The 18,304-nt window shown below is 43.9% G+C and overlaps 1 protein-coding gene across 10 annotated transcripts in view; it reads right to left on the reverse strand.

The window, feature by feature from the left end:
- Positions 1 to 470: 470 nt before the first annotated feature.
- Positions 471 to 18,304, reverse strand: part of fbxw7 (F-box and WD repeat domain containing 7) — a 102,052-nt gene continuing 84,218 nt past the window's right edge. For all 10 annotated transcript variants that reach the window (XM_076091426.1, XM_076091425.1, XM_076091424.1 and 7 more), the window contains 8 exons: positions 16,174 to 16,308; positions 14,264 to 14,387; positions 13,937 to 14,073; positions 13,212 to 13,325; positions 7,795 to 7,976; positions 6,007 to 6,232; positions 4,850 to 5,060; positions 471 to 3,001 (listed from right to left, as the gene is read on the reverse strand). In XM_076091426.1, the coding sequence (XP_075947541.1) occupies positions 2,733 to 3,001; positions 4,850 to 5,060; positions 6,007 to 6,232; positions 7,795 to 7,976; positions 13,212 to 13,325; positions 13,937 to 14,073; positions 14,264 to 14,387; positions 16,174 to 16,308 (1,398 nt within the window). In that variant the 3' untranslated portion in view covers positions 471 to 2,732. The remainder of the gene's footprint in view (positions 3,002 to 4,849; positions 5,061 to 6,006; positions 6,233 to 7,794; positions 7,977 to 13,211; positions 13,326 to 13,936; positions 14,074 to 14,263; positions 14,388 to 16,173; positions 16,309 to 18,304) is intronic.

The following is an 18,304-nucleotide window of genomic DNA, read 5'->3' on the forward strand; positions in this document are numbered from 1 at the left end:
TGGTCTGACTCTTCCGGTTACCTTCATTCCGCTGTCCTCAAAAAAAGCACAACAACGAGGTCTACTGTAAGTATATCCTAAACCGTAGTGCTGGTGTCAGAAATATGTTTGATATTTGGTACAGGGAATTAGTTTCCCCCAAACAATTGGAGCGTTTATCCCAGTTAATATCCTGACTTTGAGAGACAGAGCTTGGTCAAGGTTGGGAACTGTTGCTATTAATGAACGTTAAGACTTTATGCAGCAATTTGAATAAACTTGAGTTGATAAACGGGACTGAAAACTGGCAGAAAAAACGAAACATGTGATCTATAAAGTAAGCTAATTCTTTTCTCAGTCGAACTGGAGATGAATTAAGAGAACATTACCAGGTTCTGCTGATTTTGAGGGTCATCACACATCATTTGCAGAGATCAATTTGGTCTACAAAATCTGCACTCTAATAAACGTTGGAAGTATTCCCTCGTGGATGTACTTAACCAAATAATTTGCTTTATTGAACATATAAGATGCCTTCACACAGGTAACAAAAACAGACAACCGATATGCTTGAAATGAAAAAAGAAAAACCCACATTTTATTGCACTTAAGTTATAAGAAAATAAAATTCTAAGTGAATCAAACAAATACACAATCCCTTTAAGGTTTTTTTCTGTCTGTTTTCTTTTTTTGCCAGGCAGTTTACATTAACTGAAAAAATAAAACACCTGCAACAAATCTGATTTCTCAAACCAGACCATAAATTAAAACAGAGGGAGAAAACAACGAGAGGAAATAGAGCAAGATTGTTTTCTTTTTTAATATACAGTGTTATACCACTTTCACAGTTCAGCTTGAGTTGTGACTCTTGGAGATTGAGACGATTTTTCGTTTGGCTACAATGTTTCTGTTCACGTTTGTTGCCTGTTTGTGTTTTTATTCCCCCCCCACTGACAATCCTCGAGGCTGCGACCACCGCGGAGCAGAGCAGCCCGGCCCGGAGGTTTGAACTGCAACACATGTAACACTAAGACTCCTGGCAGCTCGACCCGTCAGTTGATGCTTGTGATGGTCTCCTCTGTTGCTTCAGACATCTTTGAATTGAACAACAATCACACACGGATACGGACAGTTCTTTCATTCACGTGTTAAAATCGATACATCTGCTAGTTTTTTTTGTTTTTTTTGTTTTTCCTTTGCCACAGTCCACACAGCATTTGTACATTTCCCCAAAGAACAGGCTGAAAGAGCGTTGTCCCAAGGAATGTGTTTACAAGTTGCCCGTTAACACGCTAACACACGCACGCCAACAGTGTACATCCCCTCGTTTCCTCTCAGCAGGCGATCTCGTCAGTATCTGTCGGACGCGCTCCCTCCTCTCAGCCTCGTAGAGGCACGTTTGGCTCAAGTTTCAGTGGCAAAAACAAACTAAATAAAACTAAAAAGTTGGATGTTAACTTTTGTGATCTTTTGTTTCTTAAAGTCCAAACATATAGAGTTCAATTTGGAATTTTGCCTGGGACTAAAACGTCACAGCAAGTAAAAGTTCCATCTCTCTCTTCTTTTCCGTTCATCTAGCAGCATAAATACAGTTTGGCCACTGGGAGAAAACAGTAGAGGGGAAGGGGAAGGGGCTGGGGGGGTTCGGGGGCATTGATCCACAGCGCTTAGAGGGAAGAACCTTTACTTCTTCTCGTCACAGCACTGGCACTGAGAAAACCACCCCAGCTAGACTGAAAACCTCTGGACAGCACGGATGTTTTACATGGAGACGGAGCTCCAAACTCGGGTATGTAGAAAAAAGTAAAGGAAGAACAAACAACTCAAAAAGAAAAAAAAAACTTGTGACATAATGACAGCAAACCTAAACAGAGCAGGTTATTAATACTGGGATTTGTTGCTTTTGGCAACCGCAAAGAAAGAAGAAAAAAACAAAGGTGAGTGAAACCCCTTAAACCAAGAACGTGTTGAAATTCACAGTTGTGTTTGTGTGCGTTATTGTAAAGAAAACCGAGTGTAGAACAATGAGAACGGAAACGGAGTGACAAGAAACAAGCCCGATTACAGGCTGAAGCCTCCAACCTGCTCTCCTTTACAGCAAGCAGCTCTATCGGTGCAACGGTGTGTGTGGAAATTTACCATTTTAAATGTCTCCCACCTTCCTCAATCTCTTCCTACAGTGAATGTTTTCCGGTTGGCCGTTTGAGTGTGTGTGTGTGTGTGTGCTCGCTGATGGGAGGGGGAGGGGTGTGTGTGTGTGTGGGGGGGGGGGTCCTTTTAAAAAACAATATATCTCTGTACATCTCAAAATCTGTCAGGCTTGAGCGAAACCAAGTCTCTGTGCAAAGCGGACCCCCGAACCGAAATGGTTGAGAGTTACTTCAAAAGAGTTCAGTCGTTCTTCCTCCTCCCAGCCGATCGAGGGACGGACCGGTGGAGCCCCAACCGCCTCGTTTCCAGCCCGATTCCCTCCGACTCCACCGCGTACTGGTGGTAGGGGGTCGAAAGCGGGGGCTGAACACGTGAGGGTCTGCGGCTCTGTCAGTAACATTTGCCCTAAAGGGGGGACGGGGGAGTTAATGGTAGAGGACAGGACAGCCCACTGTCAGTGGTGGTGGTTGTAGATTTTGCGAGTTTGGGTGCAGAGCTCTGGGCTTTTGGCCTTCCGGTTTCTAGGTGCCTCATCTCCCCATCTCTCCATTCCTTCCTCTCCGCGGTTCGCTCTCTTCGTCCTTCCCCCACCGCGTCCCCTCTCACTTCATGTCCACGTCAAAGTCCAGCACCAGCAGCTTGGTCTCCTCTGTGCCGTTGCGGCTGCCCACCGCGCACACCAGCTTGGTGTTGGAGGCTCGGATGCGCCACACCACACCGCCGCTGCCGCCGCTCTCCAGAGTCACGAGGTTTCGGATGAACTCGCCCGTCTTCAGGTCCCACAGTTTAACTGTGCCATCGTCCGAGCTGGTGATGACAAAGTTCTTGTTGAACTGGAGGCACGTCACGGCGCTCTGGTGCTTGTGGGGACCTGAACACACAGAGAAACAGATTCTTAGAAGACACACTCAACTGCATTCCTACCAGACGAACCGCAGTCTCCACCTCCACTAAACTATTTCATGCCTGGGCCTCTTTAGTTCCTGCTACAATTTAGTCAAAAACAGCCATTTGTAATAAATATAGTAATGTAGTGGGTATAGAGACGTAGATGGGTGAATTTGAAATGAGACTTGGATACCGAATAAATAACCTCTGAGACACAAAGGGAGAATTCAGCTCTTTTATTCCTGAAGCGATTGTGACAGTGTAGTCAAGAGTTCCTACTGTAGGCAGGCTTTAGGACTCGGGCTGTCACTGTCACGGAGGCTTAGCAGCTCCAGCTACACCTCCGTCTGCTGTGTGCGTTTGTGTGCTGGTAGCTGGCAGGATGCCACACTTTAAGTGAAGATGGCGGCTGTTACTGCCTTCGCTGAGGTGACTATTTGTGACTCTACGCGTGCAGTGACTTAAGATTTCCTCAGGGCTTGAAAATGATATCTTAATTAAATCAATTAGGGCGACACAATGCACAAACAAGCACAGAATCAAGTGCTGGCAAATGAACCGCTTTTATTATTTATTTATTTTACTGGAGGTTGCTATAGTAGCTATTTCATTCAGACAAATTCAATTTCTTTCCGCTTTCACAATCCATTTGAGGAGAAATGTCTTTTGAAATCTCACCATCAACACGCTTTCACATATTTTCCATTTCTGTCTCCAGTTAGTTCAAAGGCTGTGATATTTACTCGAGTATTCAATCGTGCTCTGCACCAACCCCCAACATGCCTGCCTCTCTCCTTCCCTCCCTGCATTAGCACAACAAAGCCTGCTCCATCATTACCTATGCGCTCTTCAGCTGACAGTGGCGACCTTGTTGTCGGCCCATTGTCTTATCAAAACACGCTAATGAATGGCAGAAATTGTCCGCTGACCTAATTATATGACCTACAAAGTCCCCCGGCCTTCATCCCTTCACTGTAGTCACCCCCTCTTTACAAGACACACACACACACACATCCTCCCCCCTATCCGTCGTATCCCTCCCCTCTGTCTTCAGACTCTCACTAGGGCATCCCTTTGTTCAGCGGGGGGGTGTGTTGGTGTTTGTAGAACTAGCATGCAGGGTTGTAGTTTGCTAATGAGGGTATTTAGGGGCGGGGGCGCTGGTGGTTGCTGCAGCTATTCAGCAAAGGATTTCCAACTTCCTGTGAGGCACCAGTGCTGCTGCTAATGGGGTTTGAACTATTCAAACAGACACAAAGGAAATGAGAGCGTAATCAGGACCAGCAGGTCCACAAGGTGTTGGCTCCGTACTGCCACACACACATTTATATAGTGTGGATTCTAATTGGACGGTCAGTTTCAAGCTAAGTCCCATCTTGTGTGCTTTTTGTCTTTGCTCAAGGCTGCTATCGCCGTTTAAGTTACACGTTTACAGTTAAGTGTACATAAGTGTATAGTCTGCACTATAACGTAAAGCAAGACGACTGTAATCCAAACGTTGTAGTAGTGTACTGTAGTGCAACATTCAAGAAACATGGTGCAGGAAGATACTACCAACTAGTACCAGATAAAGACCTACAACACACTAAAAAGGGAAAGTATGATTTTATGTACTGATTTTTAACTGGATGATATTTTAAAGGTGCTACATTTGAAATTGACATTAATATAGCAGCAAACCATAAGCTATGTAAAGATATAGCGGAGTAATGTCTACCTGAGCACAGAATGAAGTGACCCTTTCTCCGTTTGTGTTGTAATCCGAGCTTCTCTGTGTTTGGTTGACATAGCCAGTCAGCCACTTAAAGCTGAACTTAGATGGCAGACTCACCTTGCAGTGTTTGCAGGCACTGGCCCGTCTTGATGTCCCAGATCTTGACGGTGGAGTCTGCGTTGCCTGAGACCAGGATGTTGTCTTTGAGCTCCATGCCGCTGGTGAGGGACTGGTGCCCCGTCAGTGTGTGGATGCAGTTGCCCGTCTCCACGTCCCAGACCCTGATAGACGTGTCCAAAGAGCCACTCACGACGTGGATCCCATCAAACTAGAAGGCAGAGGGGGATCAAAAGTTCAGCCTTCACACTTGTTTTCCCGTTCTGAAAGCAGACTGAATGTTGATGAAATTCATTTTAAAACGGACTGAAAATCAAGCTGCCACTTCAAGATGACAGTAAAACGTCACTTTGACTTGCAGCCGAGGCAAGAGCAGCATACTTTCTATTTCTGTTAACAAATTTAAGATTAAACCCATTGAAATGAATTTCATTGATCTGTGTGAAACTTTCCCTTGTATTCACACGTCCAATAGTGGAGCATCAACACTTTAAAAAGCCGAGCGCTGCAGCGTGCTACAAAAACCAATCTATCAGCGCAGTAAACAGCCTCCTCTCTGAGGCTGATGGCACCAGCTGAAAGTGCACCGTAATCACACAGAGTGGGTGAGAGGACATCTTAGAGGACACAGAGGCATGAAAAAATAACCACACACACACACACGTTTGGAAAGGCTACATTAAACATTTAAAAACAGTAGATAAAAATGAGCCCGACAGATAAAAATGTTAGTGCAATCACATTACATGGACTTATGACTCGTTTGTGTGCCACATTGACAAAACAACAACCTTAGAAAGAGAAGAAATATGTTCACTCTGTGACTGCCACATCTAACTGTTACCAACTGAACCAACTGACAAAATCGATTGCTTTGGTGGTGCAATATTTTACAGTCTGAACTAGATACAATTAACTTTTAATGGTGCAACCCCTTTTAATCCAATGATATAATTTCAAACTAACCAGCTACTTTTTAAGACCTCAGAAAGGATTTAAAGTACAAACTGGATTTATGAATAGCTGTCTGTATTTCCTAGATTATGCAGGTCCAGCCTGAAATATGTGTGCATTTCCTGTACAAATGGAGAAACACAACACAGAGCACCCTTTTTTTTCTTTGCCACACTGCTGAATGCGTGTCTGAAGCTGCTCACCTGTAACGAGTACACTCTGTTGGTGTGGCCCTGCAGCGTGTGGAGGCAGGTCTCCGTCTCGGGGTCCCACACCTTCACCATGAAGTCGTAGGCACCGCTGACCACCCGCCGCCCGTCATACTGGACGCATCGCACGGCCGCCACGTGGCCCATGAGGACGTGTAAACACTGACCCGTCTCAATGTCCCAGACGCGCAGCGTGGCGTCACGAGAGCCACTGACCACCCTGAGAGAAAACCAGAGAGACACGACGAGTCAGACACACGTGGGAAAACATGACGCTTCAAGAGACCGTTGACTGTAAAGAGTCTGGATGCAGCAACTAAATGACAACTGTTGTGAAGTCTTAATGTTGAGCTTCACTTTCCCACATGAGTAACAGATTCAGTAAGATTGAATTCAATACTCGACAACACTGTGACTCATATTGTGGCAGCTGCATTGACAGGATAATGAGACCGGTATGAACATTTTCTTTCACTGCTTTGCGTAACCTACAGAGTCACATTCATGTTCATACATGAAAGCACAAATACAACTATTTAACTCTAACAGCCGCCCTCCAGCAGTGTCTTCACCCCCGGAATGGGAAAAAAAAAAAACATACATATATTTCAGGTTATAGAAATGGAAACTCCCTTTAGGGTGAAATGTTTACTCAAGTTTGACATTTTTCCAGATTATTACAGTGAAAAGTTTGTACCGCGGATATCATTCGTTATTATTTAAAAACGAGACGCATAGGAATTTAAATCTGGTGAATGATCGACATCGCTTTCCTTAATATTCATCAGATTCACGACGCTACAGACAGACATTCCTCCATATTATGAAATTATTTCTATTTTAAAAAAACAACAACAACATGCAGTAAACACACACATTACATACTCTGTTTGTAAAAGGCCTCACGGCACCACATGGATGGAAATCACCAGCATGTTATTCACCGTCTGCCTGCAGCATTTCCACCGAGTGAGTAATCAAATGCTATACACAAAAACCTTGGTGGGCCCTAAGGCGAAGAGAGCACTTTGAGTCTCCGGAGTGTAATACTAAGTGAATGAGTGAGCAGCAGTTCACTTAGGACGGCTCACAGGGTCTATTTAATCTCTCAGAGACCACATGCTCATTTCATAGCGACACTGTCCTCTTACAATGTTGCAGAGATGCTCTTTTTGCTTGGTGGCATCGCTGTGAGGTCGGGCGTTATGATTCTAATAATAACGGAGCACAAAGGGATAGTCCATGTGCTTATTTGTTTTCAACAAAACAAGATATAAAATGTTATTTGGTGAGCTTTAGTGGTGCTGGTCAGCGGATTTTATTACCTTTGGACAGAGTCTTCCCCAGCTTCCAGTTTCTATGCTAAGCTAAGCTAACATCTGCTGGGAACAACTTGATATTCAACATACAGACCAATCAATATCGCTCTCGTTTCCCTACTTTACTATTTCTTGAAGAGAAAGAATTTTTACAAATAAACCTATCGATGCATGTGCCGGTAAGCAACACAATTATTTGTAAAGCTCACTAATTAACATGTTAATGGATTCATTTAGTGCTGCTATTAATTATTTTAATTTCTCTCTGACCATTATCTCAATTAACAGATGTTTGTCATAAAGTGAATAATAGCCATCAGACTGAAGCTGCAAGTTCTGTACAACCAACAGAACAAAGCCCAAAGATAAAAACCTTAAACAGATTAATATTCTGTTGATCAACTCATCAATTAATACATTTACTCTTTCAGCACCATATGCATTAGTGAAATCTGCCCCATACCTTTTCTCATGTAGGTGCATGCAGCGCACTGTTGAGGTATGCCCATAGAGGGTGTGGATACATTCGCCTGTCTCTGCGTTCCAGACCTTGAGTGTGCGATCAGTGGAGCCGCTGATTATGATGTTGTCTCGCATCTGGGATGACCACACGCCCCCTGTGTGGCCCACCAACGTGCGCAGACACTGAAAAGATCGCAGAAGAAGAGGAGGTCTCGATCAGTATATTTCTCACAGCTACTGCAGACGTCGGATCAGAGAAAAGTCAGTTTCAAAGACATCCAGGTTGGTTTCATTCATATATACTGTACAATCGCATTTGCGCATTTCCCCACTGTGACCTCCTACTGCCTTTAGGGGGGAAAAAAGACAAGGAAAATGAAATGTATGTGACCTTTTCAGGGAGAGAAGAAGCCAGTCGTTGAATACTGCGGCTGGGACAAAATCTCTCTCTGAGCATCTTTAATTGCTTTTACTTATCTGTTGGAAAAGCAGACGATTCGTTCTCTTTTTCAGAAAAGGTTTTTACAACTGTCTTCAATTAAAAAACGCACCCATTCATCCTCATTAGGGATGGTAGATTAGCTATTGATTAAAGCTGTTATGGAAATCTTTCTGATCAATTGAATTTGTGTCTCCACAGTTTCTAATTTGCCCCTCGATTTAATTACCCTAAATGCTTTAAATGAAAAATGATTTGGGGAAAGGAGCGAGCTGTGGGCGAGCGCTGTGGTCATGTCAAGTTCAGAGTGGAGCGTGTCTACGAAGTGTTCAACATGTGACCCCCCCCCCCCCCCCCCCCGATAAGCCGCTGAGCAGCGAATGGCGGCGCAGGAGAGGCGAGAGGTTTTATTGCAGCGAGCGAAAGAGGATGAAGATGCTGCAGCCCGTCTTCGCCCTCTCTGTTGCGTGATAAAGAGAATCACTTCATTAACTGTGGGCCAATGTGGCCTGACCTGACAATCAACCTCACTACAGTGTTAAAAGTCTCTTGTTTTATCACCACGGTCCTTTTTCTGAGCTTTATACTGTAGTGAAATGAATAATACAGCTGTCTAACATCTGGCTAAACTACAATTTATTCTGCATTTTCTTTGGGCATATTGTGGTACATTAGGATTATGTACAGCACCGTTGGCCAGCATGCATCTTAATCCACATTTGTGATAAATATTTGCTTGTCTTCTGTAATACCTAACCACAGGCCTGGAGTTTATTGTAATCATACTCTCAAGGATGAAAGATCTTCCTCGTGAATCGAAGCCAGTGGTCGAGGTTCCAAAACAAGAATCCCAGTGTGTGAGTAGAGCGTACTCACACACTGCGTGGGAACAGAGTACCTGAACTGGAGGGCTTAAGCGTCTATCAGTCTATGAAACAAACGAGGCCGTCCCTGAGAGTGAAAGAAGACGTGCATTCTTTTAATGAACCTTTTCTTACAAACACATCAGGGTTTTTATACTGTGCTTAACAGTTGCATGATGTTTTCATACATTTAAAGAAAGAACTGTGGGAGAGTGTCCAGTGTAGCAGGCAGCCACAGAGCTCTAGACCATGTACGACTGATTACGTACTGTAGCTTTCTCTTTGTATTGAAAAAGAACGTTCTTTGCCTTTGCAGGAAATATCAGAAAACAAGGGATAAGAGGGATAAAGCTGATGGAGCCAATGATTTGCAAAAGGTTAAAATAAACTACCCCAGGTCAAGAAATCACATTACAGACTCACACTGCATGATTCAAAGATCAGCCAGGCTGCTGCTTTAAGGACCAGTCACATGTTTTCACATCATTTTAAATGACTTCACAGTTTGTGAGTAAAGACAGACGGAAGCAGAAGAAAGATCTCAGACTTCTACCGTGGCCGTGGAAAATGTTCTGCTTGGCTGAATGCTGGAGTCGAATAACAATTCAAAAGTAGATCTGTTAAAACTGTTTCTACATTTAGATAAAGTTTTAACAACAGCAGCATCTATGGGGACGATATACGCTATGTAAATGTTGAAATACCAGCTAAACCAGCTATACCAGCTAAAATAACAGCTAAACTAACAAACACTTGAACCAATAATACCCACTATAATAGCCCAACATTTCATTTTTTTCTGCTTTGCTCTCTCTGGTCAGTGGCCCTTGGTAACATGTACTTTCGTGGCATCCCGATAGATAGATGTAATGAGTAAAGTCACTTTCTGTTGAGTCACTTCAGTCAACTGATCCACCATGCATGCTTTCCCCTGAACAGATACAACTGACCATGGTCTCAGCTTGTTTCACAGAAGCACGCTGGTGGAATAAGGGAGATAAATAAAAACGGTCTGAAGACTGAAGGTATTATGAGAGCTGAGCGAGGATGAGGAGGGCTGTGGATGGGTACGATACCGGCACACTGTTGTCTTGTCTCATATGCACAGATACACTGATACACTGATTTTCCTCCAAAAGGCTTTATCATGGAGACACAATACAAAGCCTCTGTTGCATTAATGCTAGATGGCCATAATTACCATAATTTATCTTAACAATAAAAGCTCAAAAAGTGATCTCTCATATCTGCCAGTTAAGGAAGAGGAGAAGTTAAACTGGGAATCTGGCAGCGGACACTTCTCCCTGGGTCTGCCATCTTAGATCAGCCTGACAGCTGAGACTGCTGCTGACAGGCACCGCCAAGGACATGCGCTGCTCTGTTGAGCACCAGGCCGCCACCTTTGAAGCGCTGAGATGTGTGCGGCTGTTTGTGCGCGGAAGATTGACATCTTTCACTGACGCTGGAGGACGCGCAGAGACAAAGGTCCATCAGGTAAAGACGGGAAGCCTTCAGGCAGCAAAACTCCTACAGACCTTAAATCGTATTTAATCTCACACCATGGTGTTTGTTAAATCTCTGATGCAATACTTCCAACCACAATCAAATCCCCGCTGTCTTACCTGATCGCTGAGCAACGTCCCAGTGCTTCCAGAGGTGTGGAGGCATTTACATGTAAAGAGCCCGAATAATAACCGGGATTGCCTCACAGCAAGAGTTCAGTTCACGGTGTTTTACATAACAAGATAAATCCAGGGCAAGACAAAACTGGCAGCAAAGACAAAACAGTAACATTATCTTGGGGAAATGGCAAGCCTGCACTGATGAGTATTTATGGAAATATATATCAAAATGAAGCCACGTCCATGCAAACAAACCTGTCAATATGATGCGACACTTTAACAGAAGAACAGGATATTGGACGGATTCATTAAACAACTGATAGTAACATCATCTTTCCAGCATCATAACGTATGCACTATTTAGATATGTGAGGAGGATGCTGGGAGTGGAGACGCATAACATTCGGACGCCGTCAAAGTGATGTAGCACCACTTGATCCACCCCACAGTGTCCCATCACAGGGGGAATCTTTTTTGATCGTTCCAAATTGAACAAAAGGTTTCTACCGAATAGCAGCAAAAGTGGCAGAGAAGAAGTGTTAACGCTGCTCTACCTCTGGCACATCTTTGTCTATTTCTATGACCAATTTCTTTCTCCGTACCCTCAATTTAAATCCTCTACCTGCAGTGAAAGCCGCCAGAGCTGCAGTTCAAATCTCTCATCTGAAGAAGACACACAGAAGCCGCTGATCTCGGAGAGAATGAGCCAATTTACTCTTGTAATCTGTCGCTCATCAACTCGTATCGGAGAGACTACTTTTTTGTGGTGACGGAAAACATCTCATTTCAAAAGGAGAACTTTTAAAAACCAACATCAGAGTTCTTCATCTCCGTTGATTATCGTGCTGCTATCTCTCATTGATCCAATTCTGAGTAAGACCGAAGTACTGGTGTTAGCGGCTGAGCTGTGGAAGGTTACGCTGAGCTTTCTCTGAAGTTGGAGGGTTCATGTGAGAGGTGAAAGGCTCATCACGGGCAAACATCACTTTTAAAAGGAAGATTATGGAGTAGATATTATTTGCTTTATGAAGGACAAGAGGAATGGATATTGGCAGGCGGATTGGGAGCCAAGGGCCGTCGCAAACTGTCTTGTTACTCAACACCTTGAGATCCCCGATAGCCACTTTACAGGCCGGCATCTCAAGAAAACGTAGCAATCAAGTCCTCAAGTCGCTGGCAGAGGACTATAAAGCATGTTGACAGAGTAGCAAAAACAAATGCTGGTAATCCCATTGTGTTTTTATTTTACCGTTTTACTGGCTTCGACAGACTCTTCACCCGAAATGGTTGACGAGGCTTAATTGGCCATTCGTCTGCGGTGAGAGATTCTCTCTTGTGTCGAGAGCCAAGGAAGCAAAGAGACGAAATCCCACAGAGGGGTTTGTGTTCTGAATACATCACACAAACAGAAACGGATTTGGGCTCATCTCTTCTTCATGACTAATGTAAACAAACAAATCTTAGGCGGATTAGCGTTGTCGAAACCGCAGACGGTGTACTTGTGTTGGCTGTGACGTCGGTCTGAATGCAGGGAGGTTTCACAAAAAGCACTTAGAGCCCGCTGGCGATGTGACTCATCGCAGACTTCCACCACCAACGTGGATCCGCTGCAGCTGTAACTCAACGACCCGTCATCCAGATGTCTTTGGGTGAAGGAGAGCCAAATCGGGCTCCGTGCCTATCGGATGACCTTGGCGAGATCTGTTCGGATCAGCAAATGCTGAGACTGATACGAGTGTAATCACCAGTAGGCTGAAAGCCAACTTTACTATTTGTTTGGAGTCTTTAAAGCAGTGAAAAGCAAACTCTGTGGTGTATTGTGTACAACCCAAAGAGAGACCTACTGCAGTGTGATCATGCAGAATATCAACTTTTCTATGAATGTATGTGTTCACAGCTCACAGTCTCAATTACTCGCCAAGTAAAAGTGAAAGGAATAGAGTGGAAAAGAGGAATATGCAACAACAGTTTACAGAGGATGTTTGTTTTTTTTAGACAAAATCAAAAATGGCGTCCAACACCGAGGCATGAGAGAGCTGCGATTCACAACAATCTGTGAACCGCTCTCCTACACCACCGTACAACCACTGCTTTTCTTTTTAATACACAGCAGCGTAAAGCTGCAGCCAAGGCCTGTGTAGCTGCACCAGCCTCAGCTGTGAATACTAACAGCTCTTGCAGACAAGTGCTGTGTAGCAAGTCAGCAAAACCGCAAAATGTAAGAGGAGAGAATAGACAGACAGAATGGAGGTTATTTTCACCGGATGGGGCCAATGTTACTAATTACTAACTATATTGATGGTGCAGGGAGCAACGTTTTCAATAATTTAGATGTCTCATCCACTTCCCAATAAACAAGTCGGAAAAGATCAATGAAGTGAATTCATCTTGAACTTGCCTACAGTCCATTAGCGTCTCACAACAGTGCAGAAGAAAAGGAAGCCATTAAGATAAAAGGGGGAAACAGGAAATGGAAAAAGCAGTTAACCCATACCTTTCCTGTGATGGCCGACCAGACTTTGAGCGTGTTGTCGTCAGAGCCGCTGACAATGCGGTTGCCACAAAACTGGAGGCAGGTGATCACGTGGTCGTCGTGACCTTTCAGCACCTTCAGATGAGACAGATCAAGAGAGACGCAATGAGAAGGACAGGGACGGCGGGGTGGATGCAGAATGACACGGCAAGAACTGAGGCCGACAACGAGGCGTCTCTGGTGCCTTGTACACCAAAGGGGAGATAAGAGGAAAATGTCACCAAGTGCTGCAGGTGTACATGGCTCTTTAAGCAGTGTGTGTGTGTGTGTGTGTGTGTGTGTGTGTGTGTGTGTGTGTGAGAGAGAGAGAGTGATACTGGGTCACAGGACTGCTAGCTCAGCACACTGCATATGCAAAGTAGTATGAAGAGCATCGGCGGCGGACTAAAACGACCCGCAGCTGTTTCAAAATGAGCCAAAGTATACAAGGCCCATTAAGGATCAGCTGTAGCATGCTGCTCGTGCTTTACGGGAAACTTCTGAACGGGCAAAAAGACAAATAGTCTTTACATTAAAGGACAGTAAGATCATCCTGTGCTGCAGCTTCATTATTATTCAACAAGAATACTGTGGAGACCTGACCTCTCACTAACTTCCCATCAACTTTCTGAGACTCAAAGCCATTTCATATCAGGTCTATGAGATCATCCGCCCGCTGGGGAATTGAAGTTTGAAGGCACAGCTACCTTGGGTGATTTGAGGTCCCCTCTCCTCCAGTTGGTGTCTATTCTGTGCTGCCTGATGTAGGCACTCTTCCAGGGGCTGTGAGTGAAGCCGGGCTTGACGATTTTCCTCTTCTTGAGGGGCAGAGGCTCATCGATGCCTGCGAGGAGACAGAGATGGAAGCAGATCGGATTAAGGCTCACGTTTTTTCCTCCACTAAATGTTTATTCTAAAAACAGGTACAGCCGCAGCTTGAAGCACAGCATTGCCCACAGCTGTAGCTCCAGACTGCTCCCGCTGTGTGACTGCATGTTTTCTGTCCGCATCTGTTGCAAAGACTTAAGACTCACCTTCTTCCCTGCATTTCTCCCGCCACAGCAGGTTGTCCTCCGCCAGGATGCGCCAGTAGCGACACGTCTGGGCTGCTTGAAGGAGGTCCTTCGGCTCCAGGAATGACAGCACGTACAAAGCCAGCTGTTGAAAGATGAGGAATACGAGAGGTGTAAATGGAAAAGGAGACACAAAAAGGACACATTATTCACTGCTGCGGGTGTATAGAGCAGTACAAACACCTCATACACCTTGAAGTTTAAAGTAACTAAACAAAAAGGAACAAACTGTGTGCAAAATATTAACAGCATGAATCTAGCTGAACGAGGGTAAACAATGGCATTACCATAAAACTGAATCAACATTTCTATTAAAGCTTAACGAAAAATACACAATAGGAGCTACACAGCCGGTAATAATGTCGGGGATACAGTTCGTTAAGCCAAAGCCGACATAAAAAGGCACAAAACCTGGTTTAATGAGCATAAATCTGGACCCCTGAGCAAAAGATTAAAAAACACAACCTGCTATGGTTCTTTTCAAACATATTGTAACGGGTATATATTTGGACAAAGGTCTCAACACACGATGTTTGTTTTATGAATGCGGTGGATCAACCATCAGGACGAGAGACGCTCTCATCATCACAAAAGGGTAAAGATTACGGGTTCATTTTGTAACCGGTTGTGTAAATATTGTTCTTTCATGATATTACAATAATCAGAGATGGTAATGACCCTCGACACACCGTGTGATGAATTCAGGAGTGTATCCTGCATGAACATCAGGAGAACCAGCATTTCAGACTAATGTTGCTCTTCGTTCTAGTCTAGATTGAACGAACAATTATTTTTCATCACAGATTAATCCGCCCACTATTTCCTTGATTAATCCTTTGTGAAAGATTTGGAGAAGTTTCCTTTTTAAATATCCAACATCACGCAGTTCAAACCTTCTTTGACAACATTAAAGAGGATTGAGAATCATCATGAAGGGCAATCATAAGGTTCTTATGTTGTTTTCTGTACCTGCGGAAGGCTTTCCGGTATTAAAGTTTAGTTTTAGGGACATTTTTAAATCATTTGCCCCAGATAAGACCCACAAACCTTGGCATTCCTAAATCACCTGAGAGCCTAAGTCTAAGCCAGTTGTCATTACTGGGATTCAGGATATTTCAAAAGTTTTATGAATGGACCTCGAGCCTCCAGTGATTGCTTTTTAAGCCTGACACACCGCCTTCTGAAGGTTCTCTTCATGGTTTCAATTGCAACTGCATCTGTAGTGCTGCCACAGGGATTGTCCTGTTAAAATGTCCTGACAGCCCCCCCTCAATGTATTTCCAGCGGAGAGGACAAACAGGATTATCAAAAGAAGTCAGAGGGATAGGATATATATATATATATATATATAAAAAGGAGAGACAGAAAAGAAAATGAAAAGAGAGGACCCATGTCCTGGTGAGAACACACATGATGCTGTTGTGTATTTTTGGCTTTAGAGCAAATGATGCTCGACTTCTTGCATCGTATTGCCTCACTCTCTATGCCATCAGCCCCCAGCTTTCATCCCAACACCTGCCAGCGAGAGTCGAGATGTTAAGTATTTGATCAGCTACACCAGATACGGTGGAGCGAGGCGGTTTTGTGAGAATCCCTTATGTGATCTTATCGTCAGTGTGGCACTTCAGAGTGTTTGTATTGTCAGTTATGATGCAGAGGAAAAAACAAGACACCCCACTGGATGTCTTTAAATGATCTGAAGGAAGATTGCGACAGGATTAGGGCTGGAGAGGAAGCGTCGTCTCCGTCACGTGTCGTACATTCAAAACAATGTCGAACTGAAGGGATTCCCACGGGAGCTCAGGTCAGACGGAAGGACGGGGAGCTAAGATGAAGCTGTGAACTGATGACCAGGGGATTCGGGAACTCACCTCTTTGGGCAGCAGGGAGATGAAGTCTCGCTGAAACTGCGGCTCGATCACCTGCATCATATGCTTGACTTGTGTGGGCTCACAGCTGTCAATCAACTCATCCAGCGCCAGCAGCTTCTCTGGGCCAGTCCAGCTCTGCAACACAAAGGAACTGGTTTAAATTTTTTTTTTTTTAAACGCTACACAACATATCAAAAATTGGAGGTTAATTACTTGAGTGCTGGCATGGGGTGGCAGACCGATTGAAACTCAATGCACAACAGAGAAAGTACAAGAGTAGTCTCAACTCTGCTAATAAAATATGAAATCCAGTAACCTAAGAAGCTAAGTTACCGTTACACATCATCCGAATCACAAACCTTGATCGTTGGTGTCAATGAAGAAAAGGTGTAGCCAATAAAAAATCACTGATCTGTACGGGTCGTTAGCCATGCAAGATATTTTTAGACCTTTATCAGATTTAAACAGAGATCTGGACTCAAGTCGACTCGAGTCACTGTTTCGGTGACTTGAAACGTGACAGAAAGAAAATGACTTAAACCACGACTTGGAAGTTAAAGAGTTTCACATGTGCAGGTTTAAAGGCGAACTGCTGAATGCAAGAACTGCGCATCAAAGATTTCTGAACATCAAACTTTGTCATTTGAAGATTAATTTGGATCGGTAAGTGTCTGTGAGGGCTGATGTTTGTGGAAGTTAAGTCCGATGTATCCGTTCTCTCACAACTCTGTAGCTCGCTAATCACTAATCAACCCAGAATAAAACGTGTCATTTTAGGAGCATCACGTTTAAAACACAGCATAACATTCCTATAATTTCCCTTATATCTTAGGTTAAGTAACTTTGCATCTTTAATATATATACTGAATCATGGACTAACACACTTTCTACTGTAGCTTTTTAGTGAGTTTCTCCTCATATGGTATCAGTTCAACATTATAGGGGCTGTTTAACTTGTACATAGTGTATCCTGCTGGTTTTTATTGCTTTTAATTTAACTGCAGTCTGTAGTCTCTCTGTAATGTCCTCTCAAAAGTTTTTAAAAGTCAGGGAAAAGCATTTTTGGCTATCACAAGTGGCAATACACTAGTTGAACTATGTCAGCAGAATATTCATTCCACCTCCACATCTGGATTGCCACTGCCAACACAGCTGTAAACGTAGCGTGCTAACTGAAAAACACAGCAGCGGGCCATTTGTGGTCAAAGTAGACGCCTCGGTGTGCTTGTGTAAGCTCTTCTTTTACTTTGGTTGGAGAGCCCTGGAAACATACAGCCTTGTGCAGTGCGCCTGTAACACGTTAATGTTCCCTACGTGCCCTCAGCAGCTTGGCGCTTGAGGCACCTGCCTGTTTCTAACAGCCGAAACATTAGTTGATAATTTAAACATCTGAAACTAGAGTCCATCAACAACATTATAAGAACTCTGTGGGGTTATTTCTTCTGCTTGAACATTCAGTTGTTTAACGCTGGCTGATGACCAGCGCTGCACTGTATGTTGGACCCAACAGCCACAGTTGTTTTTCTCTGTGGAGCGCGGAAATCCAACAATGATTACAGGCTACGAGGCAGGATGGAAAATCTGGCACACGCAAACTACCTGTAATTTGGCAGCTAAAAGCTTTAGCTAGAGGTGCTGCTTCTGCGGGTAATCAGGGGGTTCAGAGACCTCTTCCCTGCCATTGGGAGGACCATGCAACAGCTACTTATGTGTTGCATAAATTTTATGCCATAGATAATCATTAGGTTTTGTTTAAACAACCACAGGTTCACAATTCCCAACATGTAATGGGACTTGTTTTTGGTTAAAACTGAAACCCTCTAGCTTCTAGTTTTTTTATGTACTCATATATTTTTTTGATGTCAGTCCTACTGCTGCTTTAGTTACGGATTTCTTAAGTTCCCCAGAATGTCTGTCAATAATCCCCTGCGAATGGGTGTGACACAAACCAGGAGTTAACATCTGGGATCACAGTGCCGACACTTAAACATGGAGGGAAACCCGGCTGGTTCACAGATGCACAAGTGTGAACCACTTGTTCACAACAGATCATTTTCATGAGCTGCTGATAAAACACCTCAGTTCAGACATTCAGGGAAGTGTTGAAGTATCTGCTCAAAGACACTTCACT

This window comes from Anarhichas minor, unplaced genomic scaffold (assembly GCF_050575085.1).
Source record: "Anarhichas minor isolate MPS153535 unplaced genomic scaffold, ASM5057508v1 ptg000014l, whole genome shotgun sequence".
Classification (NCBI taxonomy): Eukaryota; Metazoa; Chordata; class Actinopteri; order Perciformes; family Anarhichadidae; genus Anarhichas; species Anarhichas minor.